General features: G+C 49.4%; 1 protein-coding gene across 1 annotated transcript; it reads left to right on the forward strand.

The window, feature by feature from the left end:
* The first annotated feature begins 1,245 nt into the window (after positions 1 to 1,245).
* On the forward strand, positions 1,246 to 23,661 carry LOC129124153 (ovotransferrin). Its single transcript, XM_077183653.1, has 25 exons — positions 1,246 to 1,457; positions 3,489 to 3,652; positions 3,814 to 3,922; positions 5,110 to 5,301; positions 6,169 to 6,304; positions 6,578 to 6,633; positions 7,656 to 7,825; positions 7,947 to 8,133; positions 9,504 to 9,658; positions 9,772 to 9,865; positions 10,510 to 10,539; positions 11,195 to 11,353; positions 12,495 to 12,639; positions 13,094 to 13,158; positions 13,270 to 13,454; positions 14,118 to 14,304; positions 14,703 to 14,739; positions 14,995 to 15,005; positions 17,164 to 17,373; positions 17,491 to 17,585; positions 18,392 to 18,469; positions 19,569 to 19,651; positions 20,184 to 20,320; positions 21,118 to 21,172; positions 21,848 to 23,661. The coding sequence occupies exons 1-25, from the start codon at positions 1,415 to 1,417 to the stop codon at positions 22,062 to 22,064; spliced, it is 3,000 nt and encodes a 999-aa protein (XP_077039768.1). The 5' UTR covers positions 1,246 to 1,414; the 3' UTR covers positions 22,065 to 23,661.
* The last annotated feature ends 888 nt before the right edge of the window (positions 23,662 to 24,549 follow it).

Below are 24,549 nucleotides of genomic sequence, written 5' to 3' on the forward strand. Positions count from 1 at the left end.
AGCCTGCTGGGAGAAGGGACAAGAGCCAGCCCAGGTGCTTCCAGTCAGCCTCCAGCTGTGTACAGAGTGAAGGCTGTAGGGGAAGAAGAATATGTGCAGGGGATCCAGGAGATCTTCCCTCCAAGGGAGGCTCATGCTCTTGAAAGCAAGCCTGGGAGCTGGACCTCCTGGCTGCGCTTTTTGCCCTCTTCCTTCAGCACACCCCACCTCAAGATTCAGTAAATTCCCCTTGCGTTTTTTCTTCCATTTTCAGGGCATTTTCTACTTAGTCACTCAAGGTGAGCTGGGTTTTCATCACAACTGCCAGCCTGGTGACTCCTGGGAACACCAACCTTAGCTCCAAAGGCTCCCACAGCTGCCTGGGAGCACCTCTATGGAAATATCTGCTCCAAAGAGTTGGGTGAGATGCAGCTGTAGCTTCTGTGGGGTGGACATGGTGAGTGGGCCAGCCCTAGCAGTGGTCCAGGGATGCAGTTCAGGCACAAGGTCTGGTTGATGTGGTCCAGGGAATTCTCAAGTTTGTGTGCATGTGCCAAAGGTTGAGGCTGGTCCTGTACCTGGCAGCAAAGATGGGGATGTGAAGGCTGGGACAGTATCACAAGGCTGCCCTTCATAAACCAAGCCATGCCCTCTGGCCCCAGGGGGACAGGCCAGGAGTGACACAATGGGATGGAGAAGCTTTGCAGAGGAAGTGGGAGGAGGCTGACTGCTAATCTCAGTATTTCTTCCCAGGTTCATCCTAAAAATTTACCAAAAGTGCAGCGTGATGCTTCTTTCTGTCTGCAGGGCACTTATGGAGCTGTCTGGTCACGGCTGTTGGCTTTTTTTTTGCCAGATCATGTGTAAGAATCATTTACTGCCTTTCAACCCCGCTGCCATTGCCAGGAGCACACAAGGGAGCGGGCAGGCACTCAGTGCTGCGAGCCAAGGGACAACGGGCACCTCAGCAGCAGTTACTGGCAAACACACAAAACTCGGCTCTGGATCCAGCAGGGACTTTCTGAGATTAGTTCTGGGCAAGGCAGGGGGTGGGCAGCACAAAGAAAATCGCCTCTCCTGCAGCGTTTCAGCCCGCAGGAGAATTCAAATGTCACAACTTGGGAATTTTCCATCTGAAGCCCCTTGTAAAATGCAAAGCGCTTTGCCCTGCTCCAACTCCCGCCTGGGAAGGGTTCAGTGCCAAAGTGAAAGGCTTCCTAAAAATGGGCTGATCCAGGGAGGGGGGCGATTTAGGAGCTATTGAGAAACAAGGAAGGACAAACAGTGTTAGGTCATTGCTTCTGCAAACACAGCCAAGGCTGTTCCTCTATAAAAAGGACAGAAAGCGGTTCCAGAGCCATCACAGACTCGGAGGGGACGGTCTGTGACCAAGGCTGCTGCACCCCTCCCACGGCATCCGACCCCCTGCTCAAGCATGAAACTCACACTCTTCACTGTGCTATCCTTGGGGATAGTGGGTAAGTGTCTGCTGAAAGCAAACTTTGGGGGAAGGAGGTCAAAACCTCTGTGTGCCCCAGGCAAGGCTGTTTCGGAGCTGTGGCGTACGCCAGACCCAGGCAGCTGTTAAGGAAAAGCCGGGACACGAGCGCTGCTTGCTTTGGCAGCCGTGGATCTGTCAAGGAGGATGGTGTTTTGATGTTACTGACAGCTTTGTGGGATGGAGGGAGGGTTGCAGCTGCCCACACTGCCGATGCCCACCCTGCAAGGAGGAGGGATGCTTGGGACAGGCTCCACGCTCCAGCTGTCACGGGGTGAAGGGAAAAATCATCCTCCGGCCAATGCTGTGCTGGGAGAGGAGCACGGGCTCAGCCAGAGGAGAGAAATTATTGCAACACCTGCCTGTCAAGCTTGTGCATGTGTTTGGTTAAACTTGAGGGCAGGGACAGTAAAATAGAGCTTATATAATGAAAGATGTTGTGTGCTTCCCACTCTGCTCCTGCGCTGCTCTGTCCTGCTGCTGCAGCTGTACTTTGCTCAGGCTCCTTCCTATTTTATGCCAAATTTGTGCTGCTGCAGGGCTGGCTCTGCTTGGAGCAATTCTTTCCTCTTTCTCTGCTCACAGCTCTGGCTAGCAATGAGCAGGTAGCTGTGGCAGGGAGACTGCTGGCTGCACCTGGCCTGGGAACTGATGCCTGGACAGGGCAAGAAGGATCTCCTTCCTGGAGTAGGCAGCAGGTCTCTTCTGATCCCCCATAAAGTGTGGTGGTGATTAATGTCCTCTGTTAGGAAGTGCTCCCTGTGCCTCTGGCATCAGGAAGTCCTTCAGCAACTCTGCTGAATATTAGCATGCAAAGATGGTTTTTTAATGGTTCCTCCTCTTCCTCCCCTGCACAGAAAGAGACAAGAGGTCACCCAAAAGGTCTGTGACAGTGGCCAGGCACTCAGGCTGCCATTGCCTTCCCAGTGTCACCAGTACAGCTGGGTTGACTCCCTCAGGAGGTCCCCACTGAGCCTTTGCCCCAGGCAGGATGCTTGCCAGCATTAGGTGACCATGGCTTTGTGCAGCCAAGACTTAAAAAATGTATGATGAACTTGAAACACCTATGAAAAAAGAGGAGGTGGCCATATGAGTTGAGGTTAAGGATTCTCCCTGTGGCCAAATCCAGCACCTCCACTGGGAGGCTCAGGAATCTGGTAAAGAGAGGCTATTTCTGAGGTGAAGGAGAAAATGGAAACTACACAGGTTAATCTGGAGGTGTTTGGAGGAAATGCACCATTGAGGTTTGGAGAGATAGTGGGGTGCAAGTGGCCTCTTGGTCGCACAGCCCTGCCCAGAAGGGGCAGAGTGGAGGTGAAGTGACAGCACAGGCTGGCCACTTCCTTGAACTGCAAGTTTCCAGCATTCCTGGGCTCAGGTTTCTGGAGGAGACATGAATCTGCATCCACCAGAGGCTTTTGCTTTGTTATTGTCCCCCAGAGCAGCCATTCAGCTGCTTTTGCTGCTTGGGGCACTCATGGAAGGACTGTGGTGGTGCTGTGGCATCTCTCAGGGGGTGCAGTGGAGCAGGTGAGACAGAGGGACAGTTCAATAGATCAGATTATTCAGCTGCCAAGGAGGTGAGAGTGGCAGTGCACTGCACACAGCCTGGCCAGGTCAGAGCTGCTCCCCCTCTGGGGTTATTGGCACAGGCACTGCTTCAGTGCTCCAACTTTTCTCTCTGTTTTTGCAAAGGCTTGAGCTTGATTTCTATTGAAGTGTGTGGATTTGTTCTCCTAATGCTGTGGATGTTGCTGTGAGTCCAGGCTGCTTGAATCTCAATAGTCCAGGGACAGGAATGATCATCCCAGATGTTCCTGATGGGGCACAAGTCAGGCAAGAAAGAAAGGACCTTCCTGTGTGGCTTGGGAGATCTTGCATGTGGCCACAGAGAAGCAGTGACCTTGTGCTCACAGGGAACCATTGACTTTGTGCTCACAGAGATGCTGTTCCTCTCCAATCAATGCCTTTCTACCTCTCTGAGACTATTTATTTCTGGTTCTTTCTACAGCTCTGTGTTTTGCTGCTCCCCAAAAGCCAAGTGTCAGGTGGTGCACAATATCCTCAGCAGAAGAGAAAAAATGCAATAGCCTGAAGGACAACATGCAGCAGGAGAACTTTGCTTTCAGCTGCCTGCAGAAAGCATCATACCTCGACTGCATAAAAGCCATTTCGGTGAGTGGGCAGCAAATTCCTCTGCTGGGATCTCACCTGGAGATGGAGTTTCCTTTCTGGTTGTTCCTGTGATCCTCCTGTTATACACAAGGATCCAGGAGAGACTCTGGGAAGTGCTTTTCCTGCTCTTTGTTAATTGATTAAATCTCTTTGTTGTTTAGAACAGCGAAGCAGATGCCATTAGCTTGGATGGAGGTCAAGTTTTTGAGGCAGGCCTTGCTCCCTACAAGCTGAAGCCCATTGCTGCTGAGGTCTATGAACACAGTGAAGGTACATTTCCATGCCATTTTTTAAAGCCAAATGGTGGTAACAAACTGAGAGTGCAGAGGCCATCCCTTGCATGTAGAGTTCCCACTTATATTGATTGGGGGTCCAAGATATTGCCCCTGGTTTCCAGCTCCCAGAGGGGAAGGCATGGAGGGGCAGTTCAGCAAAATGTGAATCATCACCCATGGTTACAGGACCCAGTGCTCCATTTCTTGTAATTTGCTGCAGTGAAGGTCTCTGACCCCATGAGCAGAGATCATGGTCCTTCTGAAACATAGCATAAAAATGGTGCTGATCCCAGAGATCTTCTGCTTTCAGTGGCCTTGAACTCTGTGGGTAAAACACAGAGCTGGGAGGCACAGATGAGTTCTGTGATTTCCTGTGCAGTCATCAAGACAGCAAAAAAAAAATTATTGGAGAGGCAGCATCATTACTTGTGGTTGGGAGGGACACCCAGTTGAGATCACTGAGGCAAGAAATGCAAGCAATCGCCAGGAAAAAAGAAGCATAAAAAGGGCTCTGCAACAATCCCTTCTGATCAGAGTGAGATCCATGGCTCCATCCCTATTCACCCATTGTACCATCCTTCATCTCTCCCATCTTTTTCTTGGGAGCCAAACAGATGCTATTTCCCTGTCACATCCAAAGCTCCAATCTCTTTTGACCTCCTCCCTGGAGTTCAGCCTATTTGTACACAATATTCAGGATCAAAGCAACACAGCAGAGTCATTCCCAACGTGGTAGTTAAGAAAAAGATCTTAAACCTTAAAGGCTGAGGTCTGTACCACCCTTACAACTCAGTCACTGTACCCAAATATAGCATGTGACAGACTGGGTAAAATTCTAAAGACTATAAATATGGAATTTCAGTCTCACAAGGCATCTGTGGGCAACAGCATTTGAGAAGAGACTTGCAAAAAGATTCATTGAAGTTCCTTACAAAACTATGGCACCTTGAATGTGATAGCATTTTCAGGTCACTTACTGGAAGTTGTAATGTGCAGCATTAGTTCAATGTGGGCAGCATTAGCTCACCCCCAAGAAAATGAGAAAACCACAAGTGTTCAACCAAATTAGCTGATTGTTTAGAAGCACAGCACTTTGTTCCCTGAAACTGGGGGTTGAGCAGGATTTGAAATGTCCCTAAGTCCTCTTTTCCCACTGCTCCATTCCTTTTTCCTGCACTGCAGGCTCCACTACCAGCTACTACGCCGTGGCCGTTGTGAAGAAAGGAACAGGCTTCTCTATAGATGAGCTGCAGGGCAAGACCTCCTGCCACACAGGGCTGGGCAGGTCAGCAGGCTGGGTCATCCCCATTGGGACACTCATCCACCGTGGGGCCATCGAGTGGGACGGCAAAGACTCGGGCTCCATCGAGCAAGGTGAGCTGGGGCATGCAGAGACTGGGGTGGGAGCTCAGCCAGGGCTGGTTATTGGAATAATTACCAATATAGCTGGACAGGACGTGTCTGGCCCTTGCTGCTTGACCAAAAGGCAGCAGCTGTGGTGTTTCACCTCAGAGACACCTTTGGCTGGCTGGATGCTGCAGCTGGGCACAGGGAGGCAAGTCCAGGCTTGCAGGAGCTCAGGTTTACCTTGGCAAAGAAGCTTTAAGGTGATGGTGAAGAAAAGGAGCTGGTTCTGATGGAGGGTTTCCATCCAGAGCTTTATTCTGACCCACAGGCCTCTGAACCCAGCAACTCCTCCAACAGAACTCCCCGAGCTGCGTGGTTGCTGTTCCTTTCAACCCCAGGGAGAGGGGGAGGGAAGGAACATGAGGGACCAGCAACCAGATTGGGGGGAAGTCTCAAGGGACAGAGGACACCTGGATGGCCCAATGTCTCCTCAGGAGTGTGGGGCATCTTTTGAATCTGCCAATCACTCAACGCCCTTCTGGAATGCCAGGATTGACCAACAGCACTCGGCAGGGGTCAGGGTGTGGAAAGGAAGAATGATTGACACACCTGGCAGGGAATTATCAGGGAGAAACCTGGGGTATCTGAGGCAAACCATGACATCACACCACACCAGCTGGTGTCACGGTGAAAGGGGTGACACCAAGTGTCAGGGTGAGACTGGCGTGGGAGCTCAGCCAGGGCTGGTGTCACTGTGAAAGGGGTGTTGCCCAATCTTCTGTGGGGGTCCAGAGGTACTTCACAGGACACTGATATTTCTTGTGGGGTCCTCTCCCTTCCAAGTCCTCCTAAAAGTGAATTTTTGACCAACTGTTGCTTCCTTCTCATCCATAGCTGTGGCCAATTTCTTCTCTGCCAGCTGTGTTCCTGGTGTCACCACTGAAGCCAAACTGTACCGTCAGTGCAAGGGGGATGCCAAGACCAAAATGTCCCGCACGGGACCTTATTCTGGATACTCTGGAGCTTTTCAGTGAGTGAGAGTTATTTTTCCATTGGGGGAACATTCTAGCCCTGACACATACAAGTTTTTGTTGTACCAAGGAGGGCTGTGTTGGAATCATGGGTCCTGAGGAGCCTGAATTGCTTCTCTGCCATTACAATTTCTTCCCTTCCAGCATAGCCTTTTTGGGGATGACTATTGCTCTATGCCTGCAGTTTATGCCAAAAATAATTTGTTGAAACAGGAGATAGGAAGTCACAATGTCAGTTTTTCTAACTTCTCTTCTGTTCCTCCCACCTGCAGCTGTCTGAAAGATGGCAAAGGAGACGTGGCTTTTGTGAAACACACAACTGTTCAAGGTACACCTGGCAAGATCCCTCATTTCTCTTCTTTCTGGCCCCACCTCTCACTGCCACTCCATCCTGCAATTTGTCTACACTGTGCAGCTTTCATTCCTCTCCAGGCCCAAATGCCTCTTTCATCTCTTGAAAAAAGTTTTGCACATTGTGAACTGAATCATCCTTGTTAATGAGAAATGGGATTATGGTGAATCCACTTTTTCTTCTCTGAGGTTCTTCTTTGTAATTGGAAAACTTGCTTGGTGCCATATCTCAGAGCCAGCTGTAATGTGAGCACCTGAGCAGGATGGGATTTTGGAGGGAATTCAGCCCACAGCAAGAGTTCACTAACTCTATGGAGACCAAGGGTGGCCTGGCACACCCAGGACCTGCAGTGAGCTCAGTGGAGGGTCTCCAAGGTGGTCATGGGGCAGAGATAACTGTCCTGCAAGGAGGTGCTCTGTGGGATGGGCTTCATCACCCTGGGAACCTGATACAAGGGTATTTTCCCCTTGAGGACAGTGAGGTAGTGGGACAGGTTGTCCAGGACAGCTGTGCACTCTCCATCCTTGAAGGGTTTCAAGATCTACCTGGAACATCCTGCTCTGGTCAAGGTCCCTGCCTTGACTAGGGATCTTCAAAAGTCCCTCCACTCTTGAATTCTCATGTAACCTTGTGATCTCCATCCTGGGCTTTGTCTGCAGCCTTGACATTAGTCACCTACTGGCCTTCACTGGCCATGTGCAGCTCCTGACCTGCTCAATCCATTTGTATGGGATTTGTAAACCTATTTGTATCCCTTTGTGCAGAAATCCTCATACTGTTGGGTTAGTTATGGCAGAGGCTGAGGTGATCTCTCTTCCAAAGGCATTGCCTTCATACGCCCAAGATGACCCCATTGCAAGGGAGGTGCCTGCAACCTGTCTTCTGCTAAGAATTCCCCCTGGAGCTTCAACAGAAATAAATTAATCACAAAGCTTCCTAAACTCACCTTTCTGTCTATTTTCATGGTGCTGCTACTCATGGTTCCTCCCTTCCTTCAGAAAATGCCCCAGGAGAGAAGGATGAGTATGAGCTGCTGTGCCTGGATGGCACCCGCCAGCCTGTGGACAACTACAAGGCCTGTCACTGGGCCAGGGTTCCTGCTCATGCTGTTGTGGCTCGAGATGACAGCAAGGTCAATGACATCTGGAACTTCCTCTCCAAAGCACAGGTACCACCAGTCTCTCCTTTCCTTCCTCTAACATCCCCTGTCCTCTGGTTTTGGTTGCTTTCTCCAGTTTTCTAGGAGTTTGGGTGTGGTTGTTTGCTGATTATTTTTTCCCTTGTGGCAGGAAAAATTTGGTGTGGGCACAACCAGCACCTTCCACCTCTTTGGGCCACCTGGCAAGAAGGACCCAGCCCTCAAAGACTTGCTTTTCAAAGACTCTGCAGTACAGCTGAAGCAAATCCCATCACTGATGGATTCTCAGCTCTACCTGGGCTTTGAGTATTACAGTGCTGTCCAGAGCCTCCAGCAAGGTAGGCAGGACATCAAACACCACTGTCATGTCAGCATGGGCTGTGTGGAAGAGTTGGCATTGGCAAATACAGCCAGGCAAAAGGAACATGATTTTTTCAGACACAGACTGTATTATCTGCAAAATATTTAATGTGAAATCACAGAACCTTCACAAACTTCACTTACATCAATAACGGAATTTGTTGTATCCAAACCCAAATCACCACATTGACAAATATGGAAAATCTACAAACTCCACACCAGTTATTCAGCTGGTGGTAGAGATTGGGCATGGTCAAAACTGCTGCTTAGAAAAACCATTTCTGGGCTGTAAAAAGAAGGAACATCCCGGGACACCAGGTTCAGACACTTGAGGGAAACAATGTCCTTGATTTCCATCTAGACTCATCAAGCATCTTCTGATAGCTGTCTGAGAGTCAAACATCCCACAAATGATCTCTGAAACCCACTTTGAATTCACAGTGCAATTTAAAGTACTTCACTTCTGTTAAGTGATATTTATGGAAGGGGGTGAATGGACTTCACATGGCATCACACCAGATTATTCAAGTGCTGTTCTGCAGAAACATAACTAGGTTTCCAGTTCAGTGTGGTCTTAGTCTCATGGCTGTCTGGGCTGTGAGGAGTGCAGAAATGTGGGACATATTTCAGGCAGCAATTCCAATTACATATTTCAGGCAGCAATTCCAATTACTATTTTCACACAGGTGTTTGGTGGTTGTGCTGTTTTAGCTAACAGAAATCTGCCTGAATGGCTTGTGTTATGCAGCAATTCACCTTTCTCACTTGTAAGTTGATTTTTGAGACTTCTTCAGCTCAAGAACCACTATTTTCTATTCTTGCCAGCTCAGGGCTTAATTAACAAGAACTCCTTGCCCTGAGCAGCAGCAGGTTGGTGTTTACTGGTGGTTTGTGGCCAAGTCCCTCACACCAGGATGTGGTGGTGTTCCTAGGGATCCCAGGACAAGGGAAGAGATGAGAATCTTGACTCCATGTTTCAGAAGGATGATTTATTATTTTATGATATATATTATATTAAAAGAAAATGCTATATTAAAACTATACTAAAAGAATAGAAGGAAGGATTTCATCAGAAGGCTAACAAGGAAGGAATCATAATAAAATCCTGTGACTGCTCACAGCCTCGACACAGGTGGCTGTCTTTGGTCATCAAGTAAAAACAATTTCACATGCTGGGTAAACAATTCTCCAAATCACATTCCAAAGCAGCAAAACATGGGCAAGCTGAAGCTTCCCAGCTTCTCAGGAGAAAAGATCCTAATGAAAGGATTTTTCAGGAAATATGTCAGTGACACCAGGAGGTGGCTCTGCAGGGCTCATCCCCGCTTTCCCTGTTTTCCCTTTGCAGATCGCCTGAGCCCCAGCCGCAGGGACAAGAAGATCCAGTGGTGTGCCATTGGCAGGGATGAGAAGAAGAAATGTGACGTCTGGAGCGTGATGAGCAACGGGGATGTGGAGTGTGTTGTGGCAGAGGACACCAAGGAATGCATCACAAAGATCATGGTACAGCTTTTTTCCCCTTTTCTTCTCACTGTGAACTTCTTTTACCATCTGAGCTCTGGAAAGCGCTGGCCTGGGGACCTGCAGTGTTTCATTTCTGCACCTTTCCATTTCAGAAAGGTGAAGCAGATGCCATCAGCTTAGATGGAGGCTTTGTCTACACTGCTGGCATGTGTGGCTTGGTGCCAGTGATGGCAGAGAGCTATGAGGGTAAGCACAGCTCTGTCTCAGGGTCCAGCTGGTGGGGAATGGGCTGGTGCCAAAGTCCTGGTTCTATTCTGGAATCTTACAAAGCAGCTGCAGTGCTGCATCCTGCAGAAATCACAGAACATCCTGGGTTGGAAGGGACCCACCAGGATCATCAGTCCAACTCCTGGCCCTGAACAGACACCCTGACAATCCTAGCCTGTGCCTGGGAGCATTGTCCAAAGGCTCCTGGAGCTCTGGCAGCCCTGGGGCTGTGCCCATTCCCTGGGGAAGCTGCTCAGTGTCCCACCATCCCACTACTCTGGGGGAGGAACCTTTCCCTCATACCTAACCTAACACACAGTGCTCTGAAGCAACTCTGCTCACCATTGCATGCCTTGTCTTTCCATGAAGGCAGAGCAGGCATGGATAGTCAGGAACTCTGTTTTAATTAGGATGCCCTGGTCCTTTAGCACCAGCCTTGGTAAAACTGCTTGTTTTAGCTCAGAGGAGCAGCTGGAGGCTGTGCTTTGTTCTGCTGATTCACAAGGTGTTACTTGAAATGGGTCACTTTACAACAGAGTTTCTCCAGAAATTAGTGAGCTTGATTCTTCTTTTGGGTTTGAGGTGTATTTAACTTAACATCTTCTTCTTCTCCCCTCCCACAGACAATCACTGCGAATCACAAGAAGAACCAGGTAATTACTGCCAACAGAGGGACAGAAAACAGTCCAGAAGGATGTTAGTAGAAAAGTAAATATGAGTCATGAGTGGAGAATAATGGCCAGTCTCCACCCAAAGAGTGTCCAGTGTAGATATTAGAATTTTGGGACATAAGTTTAGCAGTTGGAGGGAAAATTAGGGGCTGCAATAAGATTAAGGTGAAGCATTTGGTAGTGGCAGAGATTGGTGTGGTCACACTATAACAGTGTCAGGGCTATGAACAGAGAAAGAGGGGCTGGGCTGCAGCATTAGGAAATTGTTCTTTCTAGAAATGGAAAGGGGGAGAAGAGGGGAGGGTTTTGTCCTTTGCTAAGGAGAGAATAAAAATCAGGAGTGGATACAAAATCCTCACATGTGCCTTGCCTTCTCATAGCCTTCTCCTATATCCAGGTATCAGAGCTTTGGAGGGCAGGGAAATGTCAGGGAAAATAATTTTCCAGGAGTGTGGTGGAAGTAGATGCATTACATCTACAAACTCTTCCATTGCTTGCCCAAGTACTTAGAAGCACAAAGTAATTCTGTGCTGCTCATAGGTGCCTTGTCCCAAGTGAAGCCAGTGCTCTCTCCTAAGGGATCACAGTGGGATCCTTGTGTCAGGCCTCAGTTCTTCTCTATTTTATCTTCTGAAAGCAACCTACTTTGCTGTGGCTGTTGTGAAGAAGTCTGACAAGGATATCAGCTGGAACAACCTGCAGGGCAAGAAGTCGTGCCACACCGCCGTGGGGAGAACTGCTGGCTGGAACATCCCCATGGGCCTGATCCACAACAGGACAGGCAACTGCAACTTTGGTGAGTCCAGTTGGGAATCCATTTCTTTGAGCTGGGAATCTGATCATAAAAAAATCTTTTACCATCCTTCATAGGGTTTTCAAAGTTTCTTGTGCCTCAAAGGTTCCCTCCTGAAGGGAGGAAATGGAGAAGATGCTGTTATTTAAGGTTTCACTGAGCAAAGTTTTAGGCTTTTGGCATCTGCTTCAGAGTATGATATGGCACATCAGCTCCTTGGGGGTTCTTTGCTTTTTTTTCCACATCTCTCCCCTTCCTTTTGCAGCAGCCCAAGAGGTGTTCCCAAAAAGGGAATGTGGGCTGCACCACATGGGCCTGGTGCTAGTGTAGGGTGTGGAGTGGGGATAAAAGATGAACTCAAAGGGAGGGGAAGGGCTGAGAACAGGGGACAGAGGCTGATCTTTAAGAAACTTAATCTGGCTGCCTAAGACTTCATTGAGAGTTATGGTCCAACAAAAATAATTTGGAAACATTATCACTGTTAACAACCAAGACAAAGTAAGCATATAATTATTAAAAGATTGAAGATATTAGGGTTAGTAAGTTCAATTCTTGGCTTCTCTATCCTCCTGCCTTTCTTTCCCACTGTCCCTTGTACCCCAAGAGCTCTGACACTGCTGCCAAATGCACCTCTGCTGACCAATAAAGGCTGTGGAGGCTCGGGCTGGCTCTGTGGGAGCTGGGAATGGTTTGCAGGGAAAACATTCCTCTTTTTATGCCAAGATAGTGCCTATTGCACTTGAGCCTTGGGTCCTGCTTCGTCACAGAATCATGGAATGGTTAGGGTGGAAAGGGACCCTAAAGCCCATCCCATTCTACCCCCTGCCATGGGCAGGACACCTTCCACTAACCCAGGCTGCTCCAAGCCCTGTCCAACCTGGCCTTGGACACTTCCAGGGATCCAGGGGCAGCCACAGCTTCTGTGGGCAACAATAACAATAATTATCAACAATAACAATAATTATCAATAATAACAGGACCCAAGTTCCATGGTCAAAGCTGGATGCACATGATGTGCTGCCCACTAAGTCATGCTCCTTCTCCCAGCCCATTTCCACCTCCCCAGGAAGCGAGAACGCGTTATTACAATAAAACCCAACTTCTCAGGGCAGGAAAAGTGAATTTCTCCTATCCCTGCCTCCAGATGAATACTTCAGCCAGGGCTGTGCTCCCGGCTCTCCTCCCAGCTCCCGGCTCTGCCAGCTGTGCAAGGGCTCAGGGGGGGTCCCTCCGGAGAAGTGCGTTGCCAGCAGCCACGAGCAGTACTACGGATACACCGGGGCTTTACGGTACGTGCTGGGACAGCCAGGCTGCCTCCGTGCCCTGGGGCTGCTCACAGAGGCCAGGCCACAGCTGGAGCACAGCCTCATGCCCACACTAACTCATTTTCTTCATTACACCACTGAAAGGGCATGTCTCTGTAATACTAGACATACTTTTTCTTTGCTTTCTGAAAATTTGCATGAAATATTCCTGTTTTGTAAAAGTCATGTTCTGGTGCCTCCAGGCAAACCCAGAGAGGCTCAAGCCCTGCCACAATGGCAGAAGTGCTCCTCTCTTAACATAAATAAGGAGTGTAAAGGCTGTATTTCAGATATATTTAAAATATTTGTGGCAGGGCTTCTAGACCTGGATGTCCTTGGAGATTAATTGTACAGAATAAGACTCAAGTCTAAATCAAATCTGTGGGAAAGGGACAGGATTCAGGCATTTACATCACTGGCCTCTTTTTCTACTTCCCAGGTGTCTGGTTGAGCAGGGGGATGTGGCCTTTATCAAGCATTCCATCGTTGAGGAGAACACTGATGGTATGTGGTCAGGGCTGCCTTCCCCATCTGCATGACTGCCTAGGTGGTGTTGAGGCTGCTGTTCTCCTGCTATGCAAGCTCTGTGAATCTCTAAACTCATTCTCTTTAAAGGCAAAAATACAGAAAGCTGGGCCAAAGATCTGAAAATGGACCAATTTGAGTTGCTGTGCACTGATGGGCAGCGGGCAAATGTCATGGATTACAGAAGATGCAACCTGGCCAAAGTCCCTACCCATGCTGTGATGGCACGTCCTGAGAAAGCACCACAAGTCCGTGAGATGCTGGAGAACCAAGAGGTTTGTAATGCTGAGAGTAGAAAAAATATTGTGGGGTTGCTCTGATTTTCCCCAAGTCAGTGTGAGGTGGAAGCTTTTACCCCTTGGCCTCCTCCTTCCTCCATCCCTTCCCCAGTGCTCTTTCTCCTCTGCCACCTTAGCAAACACACCTTTAGGTAGCAGTGGGACTGCAGCTCTTGCTGCTGTCACATTATACTTGTGTGAGATGAGTTTATCACCTCCTTTCCTGCCTCTGCTCCTGCTGGGGTGTTTCAGAAGTTCCTTTGTAGTGCCTGGTCTGTACCACAGCTGGGTCAGGCTCAGCCCCAACAGCAGGCTCCCTGCACACACACAGCTTACCAGAACCAGGCTGAGCCATCTGTTTCTCCCTGCAAACATTAATATTGGCTCCACCATCAGGGTCTGGTGAGAGGTCTGGTCTTTTGCTTCTACTCATGGTTAAGTTACAGGACCTGCTGGCAGCATCTCTGCACACAGGGACGTGTTAAAATGGGGCAAGAAATGTGCCTACCAATGAGCAATCCCTCCTCTAAGCATACAGACAGAAGGTTCAATCCTAAATTTCCAGAGCCTGGCTTGAGGCTTCCCAGACTGATGGTGAAGAACCAGGAAGAAGAAGTAAGCCAGCTTTCTACTTCTCTCCTCTTTGTGCCTTTATTTCAGAGGCTGTTTGGACCAAAAGGAACCAGGAGAGATGATTTCAATATGTTTGCATATGAATCCAAGGATCTTCTGTTTAAAGACCGGACAAAGTGCCTGATCAAGCTCCATGATGGAATATCATACAAGGAATTCCTTGGAGATAAATACTATGCTTCACTTGCCAGCCTCAACACCTGCAATCCATCAGGTAACTGGAACAGCCCCAGAGGAAGTCCTGAATTGCAGTTCTTACCTTGCAGGCATGAGAAGTTTCTTCTGGAACTGTCCATTCCATGCCTTTAAAGGAAGAAAATGCCAATATTCTTTTCTCAAAGTTCATTGGGTGAACTGAGAACAGATTTAAAATCTGCTGCTCTGGCAGCAATGTGAATAAAAGACTTTTCCTTTAGAAAATATGGACTTTGAGAAACAGCACAGAGAACCCCCCTGAGCCAGCAGTGTGGGATTTGTGGTTAAAGCTCTTTTTTTGTGGCACACTGTGGATTTTCCATGGTGTGACATTGTTGGCATGGCTGGGTGTGTCCTGGTGGGACGGGAGTGTTTAAAAGCAGGATCTGAACTTTTTCCTGTCCTTTCCCTTTCCAGATCTTCTCCAGGTGTGCACCTTCCTTGCAGACAAGTAGTGAGATGGGAAGGATCCTCGAGGTGGGGGAGAAAACCTCAAGCCATGACTCCTCTCGTGCCCTCAGCAGCGAACACTGACCCACGGAGGGCCCTCTGCCTTCACTGCTTTCTCTGCCCTCCCTCATCACTCTGAAAGTAGCTCTTTTGACACTTTACAATTCTCTGCTGTCAGCACAGCAAAAAATAAAATTTAAAATCTAAAAGGGTGTCCTGAGATTTTTCCAAATGGTACTTAAACCCATTCCTTCCTCAGTGCCTCTCACTGTAGGGCAGTGATAGACACCAGCATGGCTCTTGTCACTTACTGCTGCCCTTTAGGGAAATTTCTAGCACCATTTGCCAAAGCAAAATGGATTGAATATACCCTGGAGCCTAATTAACAGATGCTTTGTACTCTCTGTGCTTTTGCTTTGCCCAGATTATCCCATTGTCTCCCTGGCAGCTGAGGGTTCCCCAGTGTGGTTGGGACACAGGAAGAGGGAGAATGTTTGTGTCAGGGAAGATGAAGAAGGAATAAAAATCACTCCAAACCAAAATAAAACAGTGGGACTAAGATGGGAGGTGTGAACAGAAGCTGCTGTGTCTCAGATCTCAGCTGGGTGGCTCTGAGTCCCTTCCAGCAGGTAGGACATGTATTGATGGGGAGAGTCCAATCAATCTCTTTTACTTTCTGGAAAAATCTAGGATTTGCTCAGAAATGTGTTTGTTTAGGCAGCCTGTCTGATTTTGTGCTGCTGACCTGAAAACAAACATGTAGTTTGTTTTGCCTGATTCTGAACCACAGTGAAAATAAAAAGGCAAGGCAAAAAGGGCTGCCGAAGCTCTCTGCTCCAGAGGAACAGCCTGGGCTCATCCAGGGTGTCCCAGTTCTGCTGTCAAGGCAGGTGTGAAGGAGCTGCTGAGAGCACAAAGCTCCTGGCTCTGAGGGAATGAATATTTTGATGATTGTTTGGATGCATATGGTAAGTGTGGTGAGAAGTCCAGCAGCCTGGCTGAAAATCCCCCTGGATGGCAGAAATGCAGAGTGTGACAGGAAAGGATGAAATATAGTCCCTCAGTTTATGTAGGATGAATACACTGGACAGGTGGTTTTTTAACCCATTCTTCAAAATTAGCAAAGAAAGAGAATCAGTACCTCTAACAGGCTGTTTCTACAACTCAGAGAACTTTCCCTAAAAAAAGCTGCACCATCTGCATTTCATATCAGGTTTAAACTCTTGTCCCAGAGGTAGAAGGCATTAAAGGATAAAAGGAACCTCACTGGAGGGTCCCTCAAGCTAGAGGGACCTCTGGGGGTCTCCAATCCCATCTCCTGCTCAAGGACAGTGTGAAAAACGCCAATCACTTGTTTTTAAAATTTTAAAAGTTTAATAGTAATAAAATGGTTATAAAATAGTAATATAATTAGAGTAATAATAATTTGGACAATTGGGATTAGGACAATACAAGACAATAAAAACAAAGAGTTACAGACAGTCTGGGTACCTTTTTCTGGGCAAAATAAGCCCAAAAAGAACCCACGTTAACAGAGGATTAACCCTTAAAAGCAATAGCCTGTTGCATATTCATACACCTCATACATGATGCATAAATTCCATTCAAACACAGGATTCTGTCTGGTCAGTGTCAACTTCTTCCTCTGATTCCTGACGGCATCTTCAGGGCTGATCGAGGCGGGAAGAACTTGATAATGGAGCAATAAATTCTCTTTCTCTGAAAGATTCAGGTGTCCTGTGGCTGCTATCTCAGTGGGAGTCCTCTCTTTAAAAAAAGTATCCTACATAGCACAGTTTCAATTTTAACATTATGTTATAACCTTAAACTATATTTAACACACTACTTGAGAAAATTAATACAGCATAACTTTCTAACACAACACATATAATATTCATTTTAATATTCACGAAAAGCCAATCATAAAATACACATTTTTCACACTGTCCCTCTGTGCTGGGACCTGTAAGGCACCTCCAGCCCTGGGGACAGTTCTGGGCCCAGCAATTCAGGAAGGACATGGAGGGGCTGGAGCGTGTCCAGGGAAGGGAACAGAGCTGGGGAAGGGAATGGAGCACCAGGAGAGGCTGAGGGAGCTGGGGAAGGGGCTCAGCCTGGAGCAAAGGAGGCTCAGGGGGAACCTTCTGGCTCTGCACAGCTCCTGACAGGAAGGGACAGCTGGGGGGGGTCAGGCTCTGCTCCCAGGGAACAGGGACAGGACAAGGGGAAACAGCATCAAGTTGTGCCAGCAGAGGTTTAGGTTGGACATTGGAAAATTTCTTTGCAGAATGAGCTGTCCAGCCCTGGCGCATCTGCCCGGGATTTAAAAGCCCTGTGTGTGTGGCACTTCGGAACATGCCTTAGTGGTGGCCCTGGCAGGGCTGGGGTCACAGAGCTTTTCCATCTAAACCACTCCACGTTCCTCCAGGCTCCGAAGGGAGAACTACAGCTCCCATGAGCCCCCGCGCCCCGCCCTTCCGGGCGTGCCGCGGGGCCGGAAGCGGAAGTGCGGCGTGGCCACGAGTGCGGGCCATGGCGGGCGGGCTGGAGCCGCACCTGGCGGCGCTGCGGCAGGAGCTGGGCGGCCCCGCCGTGCTCTCCGTGCTCGTCGCGCTCATCGCCGTCGCCATCACCTTCCGTGAGTTGCAGGAACTTCCCTTTCCCCGCGGCCTGCTGAGGGCGCGGCGGTGCTGGCAGCGGCGGGCTCGGGTGTCCCCTTCCCATCCTCATCCTCCTCTGCTCCTCTCTCCCGCAGTGCTCTGGCGGTTCGTGCAGGGCAGGAAGAGCAGCCGCAAGGCCGTGCTGCTGCTGGGCCTCTGCGACGCGGGGAAGACGCTGCTTTTTGCTCGGGTGAGCGGGGAGGCCCGGTGAAGGAGTTCCCTTTAGTTCGGTTTTTAATCTTTTAATGAAAAGTCGGGGTTTATGGGTGTAAGGAGGGATGGGAGAGCGAGTTTTGGCCACCACGGAGTGTCCAAGGAAATTGCGTTTTGGTTTGAATTTGTCATAGTAAAAGGCTTAGGGGTACTTGACCTCACCGCAGTCTGCAGCTCCAATCTCTGGGAGCAGGGACAGCACCCCAGGGAACGGCTGGAGCTGTGCCAAGGGAGCTGAGGTTGGAGATCAGGGAAAGAATCTTACCCCAGAGGGTGCTGGGGCACTGCCCAGGCTCCCCAGGGAATGGGCACGGCCCCAGGGCTGCCAGAGCTCCAAGAGGGTTTGGACAATGCTCTCAGGCACAGGGTGGGATTATTGGGGTGTCCATGGAGGGCCAGCAGTTGGGCTGATGATCTAGTGGGTCCCTTCCAGCCCTGGGTATTCTGTTACTGCTGAGTCTGAAAAAGAAAGGGGCACAGCCGTGCTTACCATGGCCCCAGCTGGAAAACTCTGGAGGATTTTCAGGCACACTCTCTTCCTTCTTGTTTTAGTGGAGATTCACAATATAAATATGCATTTATTTTCCTAATGACCATTTATTAATTAACTGGAGAAAGTGACCCCAGGTGTAGTTCCCTGCATGAAACTGAGATCAGATCTCTGCTGCCCATTACCCTGTGAGACCATTTCAGTTTCTGAGGAGGCTGAGGGTGGTGCTGGTGCTGGTTTGGGGCTGGGGAGCCTCTCAGGCTGTGGTTCTGAGGCTGTGCCTGTTTCCCCAGCTGCTGTCAGGGCGGTACCGGGACACCCAGACCTCCATCACCGACAGCTCTGCTGTCTACAGGCTCAGCCAGGACAAGGTGAGTGCCCTGCCCCAGCCCTGCTGCAGCCTTTTCCTGCTCCCCCTCATAAACCTGGGAAATTTTGTGCTGCTCAGGCCCCAGTTTGAATGCCGGACAGGATTTTTCCAGACAAAGCATACTGAGAAAGAAATGGGGTGTGTAATGTATTACTGAGCTCCACATGTTCTTTTTTCTTTGCTTGTAAAATAAGGAAACATTTCTGACTGAAAACCACACCTCTGGGGGTTTCACTGTTCTGTTGCATTGGTTTATTTCCTCAGCAGTAATTTCTGTTTCTGCCAAGAAAACCTGAAATTAAAAGCTTTATCAGGTTTAAGCAGAGGCTCCAGCTGGACTTTATATGGTCCCAGAAAGCATTTTGTTATTTTTAAGTCCTGGATTTAGGTCCTGTTATTTTTAGGTTCTTCCCAGGTATGGTTGTTTTCAGTTTTTGGCAATTAATTCATTCTGGAAATCTCCTGTGCTGGATGCACACGTGGCAGGGAGAGCAGAATGCTGACAGCACCTTAACTGCTGGTGAATTGTGAAAGTAGAGGGTGGTTTTGTGGCTTCACCTTCTCAGTCATTCTTAACAACATTGATAATAAGGCCAAAAACTTTGTAAAATAACATGCACAGTTTTAAATTTTTTTCTATTTTTGTGTCTCTTTAATTGAGCAGACAAGTAATTGCAAGGCAGATTGCTTTTTTGATTCTTTTTTTAACCATGTCCAAGGTTTCCAGTGAAATGCAAGAGCAGTGGGCAGGAAGGGGCTGCTGCAGCCTTATCTGGAGAGCAGTGACGTGGCCCTGCTCAGCTCTGTGTTCTCTGCCACCTCCAGCCTTTGGCTGCTTCCTTTCCTGGGAGGGGAAACCTCTGCAGCCTTCATTTAAAAAAAGGCTCTTGCAAAGGCATTTTTGTGTTATTCCCAGCAAGGTTTGGTGCATCTGGGGAGGCTTGGTGTGTGTGAGTAGGTGAGGCTGTTGTGTTCTGTGTCAGGGCAGGTGGGGTTGTGCCTTTGGGACACAAATCTGGGGTCAGGCTGCTTTTCCCCAGTCTGTGATCACAGTCACCCCCCCATCAGGTGTTGTTAATTCCTTCTTGCCTGTGTTCCAGAGCACAAATGTGACCTTGATCGACCTTCCAGGCCATGAGAGTCTGAGGCTGCAGTTCCTGGAGAGGTTCAAGGCTGCAGCCAGGTAACCTGGAGGGGATCAGCAGGGCAGGAGGGGACAGGAGATCCTTTGGAAAAGGGATAAACCAAATGATGGTGCTGGGAATGCTGTGAGCTGGCCTGGTGGTGCCCCCAGAGTCAGAGCTCTGCTGTGGGGGGGTGCTGGTTAATTTTTACTTTGTCTTCATGGAATATCCTGAGTGGGAAGGGGCCCACAAGGATCATGGAGTCCTGACCCTGCACAGGACAATCCCAGAATCGCACCATGAATTTCTTACTTACCTGTGCTTGTGGTGCACCAGGAGGCAAAGCCAGTGCAGCAGGGAGCTCTGGGGGTGTGGGATATCCTGGGGCAGGGGGATATCTTGGGAGACAGGGGAAGAATTCCTGCTGGAGCTGGAGCTGCCCATGGGATGTATTTCATCCAGCACACGCTGCCAGCCTGCGCTTGTGCTGGATGAGACCAGATGTGAAAATCTCAGCCCAGGCTGGAATGCCTGCAGGGGGAGGTGACTGCAGAGCTCCATCCCCATCCCCTGTCCTTGCCTGTTGCCCAGAGCCATCGTGTTTGTGGTGGACAGCGTGGCCTTCCAGCGGGAGGTGAAGGACGTGGCAGAGTTCCTGTACCAGGTGCTGGTGGACAGCACCGTGCTCAGGAATGCGCCCGCGCTGCTCATCGCCTGCAACAAGCAAGGTACCCTGGGCTGGGCCTGCAGGGCTCTCTGCCACACCTGCTGCAGCTGGGAGCTGGGACTGCAGCAAAAGGAAGGCTGGAATTGAGGTTTAAACTCTGACTACTCAGCAGGACTGCTTGGGAGAGCTGCAGCTCTTTGGGTGGGTGTAGGTGATGCTGGTGGATTTTGGGTGGCTTTTTGTTTCTGTTGGCTTTGTGCAGAGCTGTTCCTCAGTCTCCAGGCAGCAGGAAATAGGATCAACTCAAGCACAGTGAACTATCCCTATACACTCAGCAGCTTCAAAGTTAAAATGCTCAGCTGCCAGAGTTCCATGTTTTCTCTGGAGTAGCCTGAATTCCCAGCTACTAAAAAAGACTCGATTTTCAGATTCCTACAAGTTCTACAGTGAAGTGTGGGTCCCTGTGTAACAGTGGGATGTTTTGGGGCAGTGTTAGATCTGGGTTTTGTAATTATTTCTTGCCCTAACTCAGAAGCTGCCTGAGGCCTTCATGGCTCTGTGTGTCACAGGTGGAAAGCGCAGGACAGGAGGGAGTGCTGGTGCATCAAACCCATCCTCTGAAGTATCTTCCTGCCCAGCAAGGAGAAGTTAATTCCCTCATTATGCCAGACTGTTGGGTTGTTCCCCTTCATGCCTGCTATCCCAAAGCTCCAGCATCCCCCATCCCACTGCAGGCACAGCTGTCCTTGTCCTGGTAGCTCCAGTGAGTGCACAGTGTGACCTGGCCTTACTTTAGGGGGAGGAACAAGGTTCTGAATTCTGACAACCAAAGACCTGATTTCCTTATTTTCTCTCCAGATGTCACAATGGCAAAATCAGCAAAACTCATCCAGCAACAGCTGGAGAAAGAGCTGTAAGTATGGAATGGGATCTCAATCCCTCTGAGCTTTTCCTCTTGTCCTTTTTCTCTTACATCATTGCTCAGTGAGCTCCCTTGAGCCATATCTGAGTTCTCTATGGAAGTGGGAACAGTCTGTTTGGTCTGGGGCTTGGCAGTGCTGGGTTTACATTGGACTCCATGGTCTTAGAGGGCTTTTCCAAGCTGAATGATTCCCTGGATCTATAACCCCTTTGGCCAGCAGACGGCAGCAGGGCTGTTTGTGCTGTGCCTCCTCCAGGCTGAACACCCAGCCTCCTCCTGGCTTTTAGCACAGGAGTTAGTTGCCACACATTCACATTCTGCAGGAAAATAAGCAATAAATTGCTTGTTCTGATGTTGAGCATTTGCCAGCTGTGTGTAGGTGTTGGATTTCTAGGGAGTTGTTGTGCCCTGTTAGGCACTTTTATTCCAATGTTACCGTGGGCAAATTGGGATAAGGACATCATCATCATCATTATCATCTGACTTCTGCTGTCCTTTATTACAAAACCAAACCTGAGTGCCCTCCTACTCCCTTGAGCCTTGCAGGGCAGTGCTGGGCCTTGTGTCCTTGATGTAGCTGGCATGCTGCTCACACCCCAAACATCCCAGTGCAGGTGATCCTCCCCTGCTCCCCAATTCCTGACCTTTTTCCTTCTCTCCCTGCAGCAATACCCTGCGTGTGACACGCTCTGCAGCCCCCACCAGCCTGGATGGCTCAGCCACAGGGGGCCCTGCCCAGCTGGGGAAGAAGGGCAAGGACTTTGACTTCTCCCAGCTGCCCATGAAGGTGGAGTTTGTGGAGTGCAGTGCTCGAGGCAGCAAGGGAGAGGAGGGAGAGGCTGATTTGGAGGCCCTCCAGAAGTGGTTGGTGAAGGTGGCCTGAACACAGATGGACAGGGCTGGGGGGCTGAAGGGAAAAAAATGGTCTGGAGCACTCAAATCTCATCTTGATGTAAAAAGAAGGAACTTCAGCTGGAAGTCAGCACTGTGGTGTCTTCTTCTGCAGCTTGTGGGCTTGGGAGAGACCTGACAACTGCTGGTGTGATTCCCTCTGGCTGGCCCTTCATGCTGCAATGTTTTTATCTTCTCCCCTCTTCCCTTGCCCTCCTCTGCGCTGCTGAACCTCTGGGCTTTTCTTTTCCTTAATCTTTAGGCTTTTCATCTGGTAGCTGCCAAGCAAATTAGGAAGGAGTGCACTGGCAGATGAGTTTTAGAGACTGGAGTGAGCCTTTTGTTTCCTGCCATGGTTTAGACCCCTGTTGCCTCTCAGAGCCCTGACCACCTTATGGCTGGGGCTGCTGGGGAGCCCTGTACAAACTCCCTAAGTTGGGCAGGCATTGAGAGAGTAGAAAAAGTTTTTTTCCTCTTTGTGTTTGCCTTCCCATTGTTTCAAGCTGGTGCAGCCCCATTTCTGTGGGGCAGGAGGAGTGTGAAATGTCCAAACCAGACTGCCTGCCCTGCTTTTCTCCCTAAACCAGGCTCTGTGCCCATGTCTGGTGATTTCCTCTCTTGATCAGCTCCTGCGAGTTTTTCTTTAGTTGAGGGCTGTGTCCTGAAAGCTTCACTCTGCTTCTCCTCCCAGGCTCTCCTCCCACAGCCAGGAACAAAGAGTGGCAGAGCTACAGGGGGGTCATGGCATGAAACTGTGAGATGGGCACACTTTCAGATCTGTACCTGCAGCTGGGACCTGCCAGGCGTTTGCTGTGCAGTCTCCTGCTGCAGTGGCTGCAGGAAGGTCTTGCTTTGTGTGTAATTATTTAGTCAGCACTTATGGCAGAGTGAGAGGGAAAGTCAAGGAGCTGCCAGCATGTGGATGTGCTTCCTCCTTGTGGCAGGGATGCTCAAGGAAGAGGGGAAAGAAATAGGAGATTTTCCCATCTGTATCTCACTGCACATTGCAGAGTTCTAGTGCAGTGTCGTTTTTCCTTTGTGGCTTCCCCTGTTGTTTAGGGTTGGGGAAGTGGCTGGCTCCTGGCAGACCCTTTTTGTAGTTTGTAGCCCCCTCTCCCCTGTGGTTTGATGCCTCCTTCATCCCTCAATTCATCTGTTATGTTCATTTCCTTCTCTGGGGCATTGCCAGGTGTTGGGAAGAGCAGGAACAGCCTTCAGCAAAGGCCTGTGCCTGTAATGAAGCTGGTCCTTGCATTTCCAGCCTCAGGAGCCATCCGTGCAGGAGGTGGGGAGGGTTATATTTACCAAACATGTTACATTCTTCTGTTTCCTGCAGGCAGAGTCCTGTTGGAACGTGTTTGTCATGCTTTGAACTCCTTTAGCTGGAGGTCTTGGGCTGCCTGCTTCAAATCCATTATGCTGAAATGATTTTGGGCAAAAAATTGCTGTTTCTTTATGTGATTGTTCTTGCAAAGATGCAGAAGCCAAGCACCAGCCTCAGCTTAAGGGGGGAGGTACCATGAGGCCATGGTGGGTTTTAAGTTATTATTTTTAAAAGTATTCCTTAAGTAAATTCTTTTATGCTCAAATGTTTGTTCTCAAGTCTTGCTTCAGTCTGTGTGTTTGCCTTGGCTCTTCCCAGCAGTGTCAGATCCACATGGATGGGGCTCTGCTCCTGCTCAGCACAGTGCTGGGGATCAACCTTCCTGCTCTGTGGCCAGCTCTGTGTTGTCAAAAAACTGAGTTTTCTGCACACAGAGTACTTTGGGATTGGTTTTTTTTCGGTTTTGTATTTACTTCTTGGTCTGACTAATTGAGAAATTGATAATCACATAGCAAAAAACACCCACAAATCATAACTGAAAGGCACTTTGGTGGTGTGCACAGGAAAGCTCCAGCCAGCTGTGGTGGCAGAGCAGCACTGCTGTGCCCTGGAGGTGGCTGTGGCACCCTGTGGCTGTGCTGGATGGAGAGGAGATGCCCCAGCTTTCCTGGCCTGGGGAGTGGCTGCATGGCCATGGCTGAGCTGGGGCTGTGCCCAGAGCCACTTGTGCTGGAGCAGAGCTGAACTCCAGGAGTTTTTTGGGCCTCTTTTCGTGATTTTTTAAATATTTAAATACTCAGGGCTGGTTTCCCCCAGAGGCTGAGGGAAGAGAGCAGAACTGGAAAGTCTGAGCGTTGTTTTCTTGTTTTTCTTGATTCCCCAGTCAGCTCTGTGCTTTGTTCTTTGCTCTCCTGACCTTGTTCCCAGCCCGTGGCTCTGTCAGCTGGGAGTGCTGCTCCTGAGGCTGCAGCTCTGCAGGGCTGTGTTGGGATGGCTTTGGCAGGACAGTGGGATGTGATAAACTCAGCCCCTTCTTGCTGCAGCTGCCTGACCCTGAGTCAGGAACGTGCTGTGTTCACACATCCCCAGGCACTGAGGCCCTCACTGTGCTACTCCCAGATCTTTTGGTCAATGTTTTTTGCTATGCATTGTA

This window comes from Agelaius phoeniceus, chromosome 10 (genome assembly GCF_051311805.1).
Source record: "Agelaius phoeniceus isolate bAgePho1 chromosome 10, bAgePho1.hap1, whole genome shotgun sequence".
Classification (NCBI taxonomy): domain Eukaryota; kingdom Metazoa; phylum Chordata; class Aves; order Passeriformes; family Icteridae; genus Agelaius; species Agelaius phoeniceus.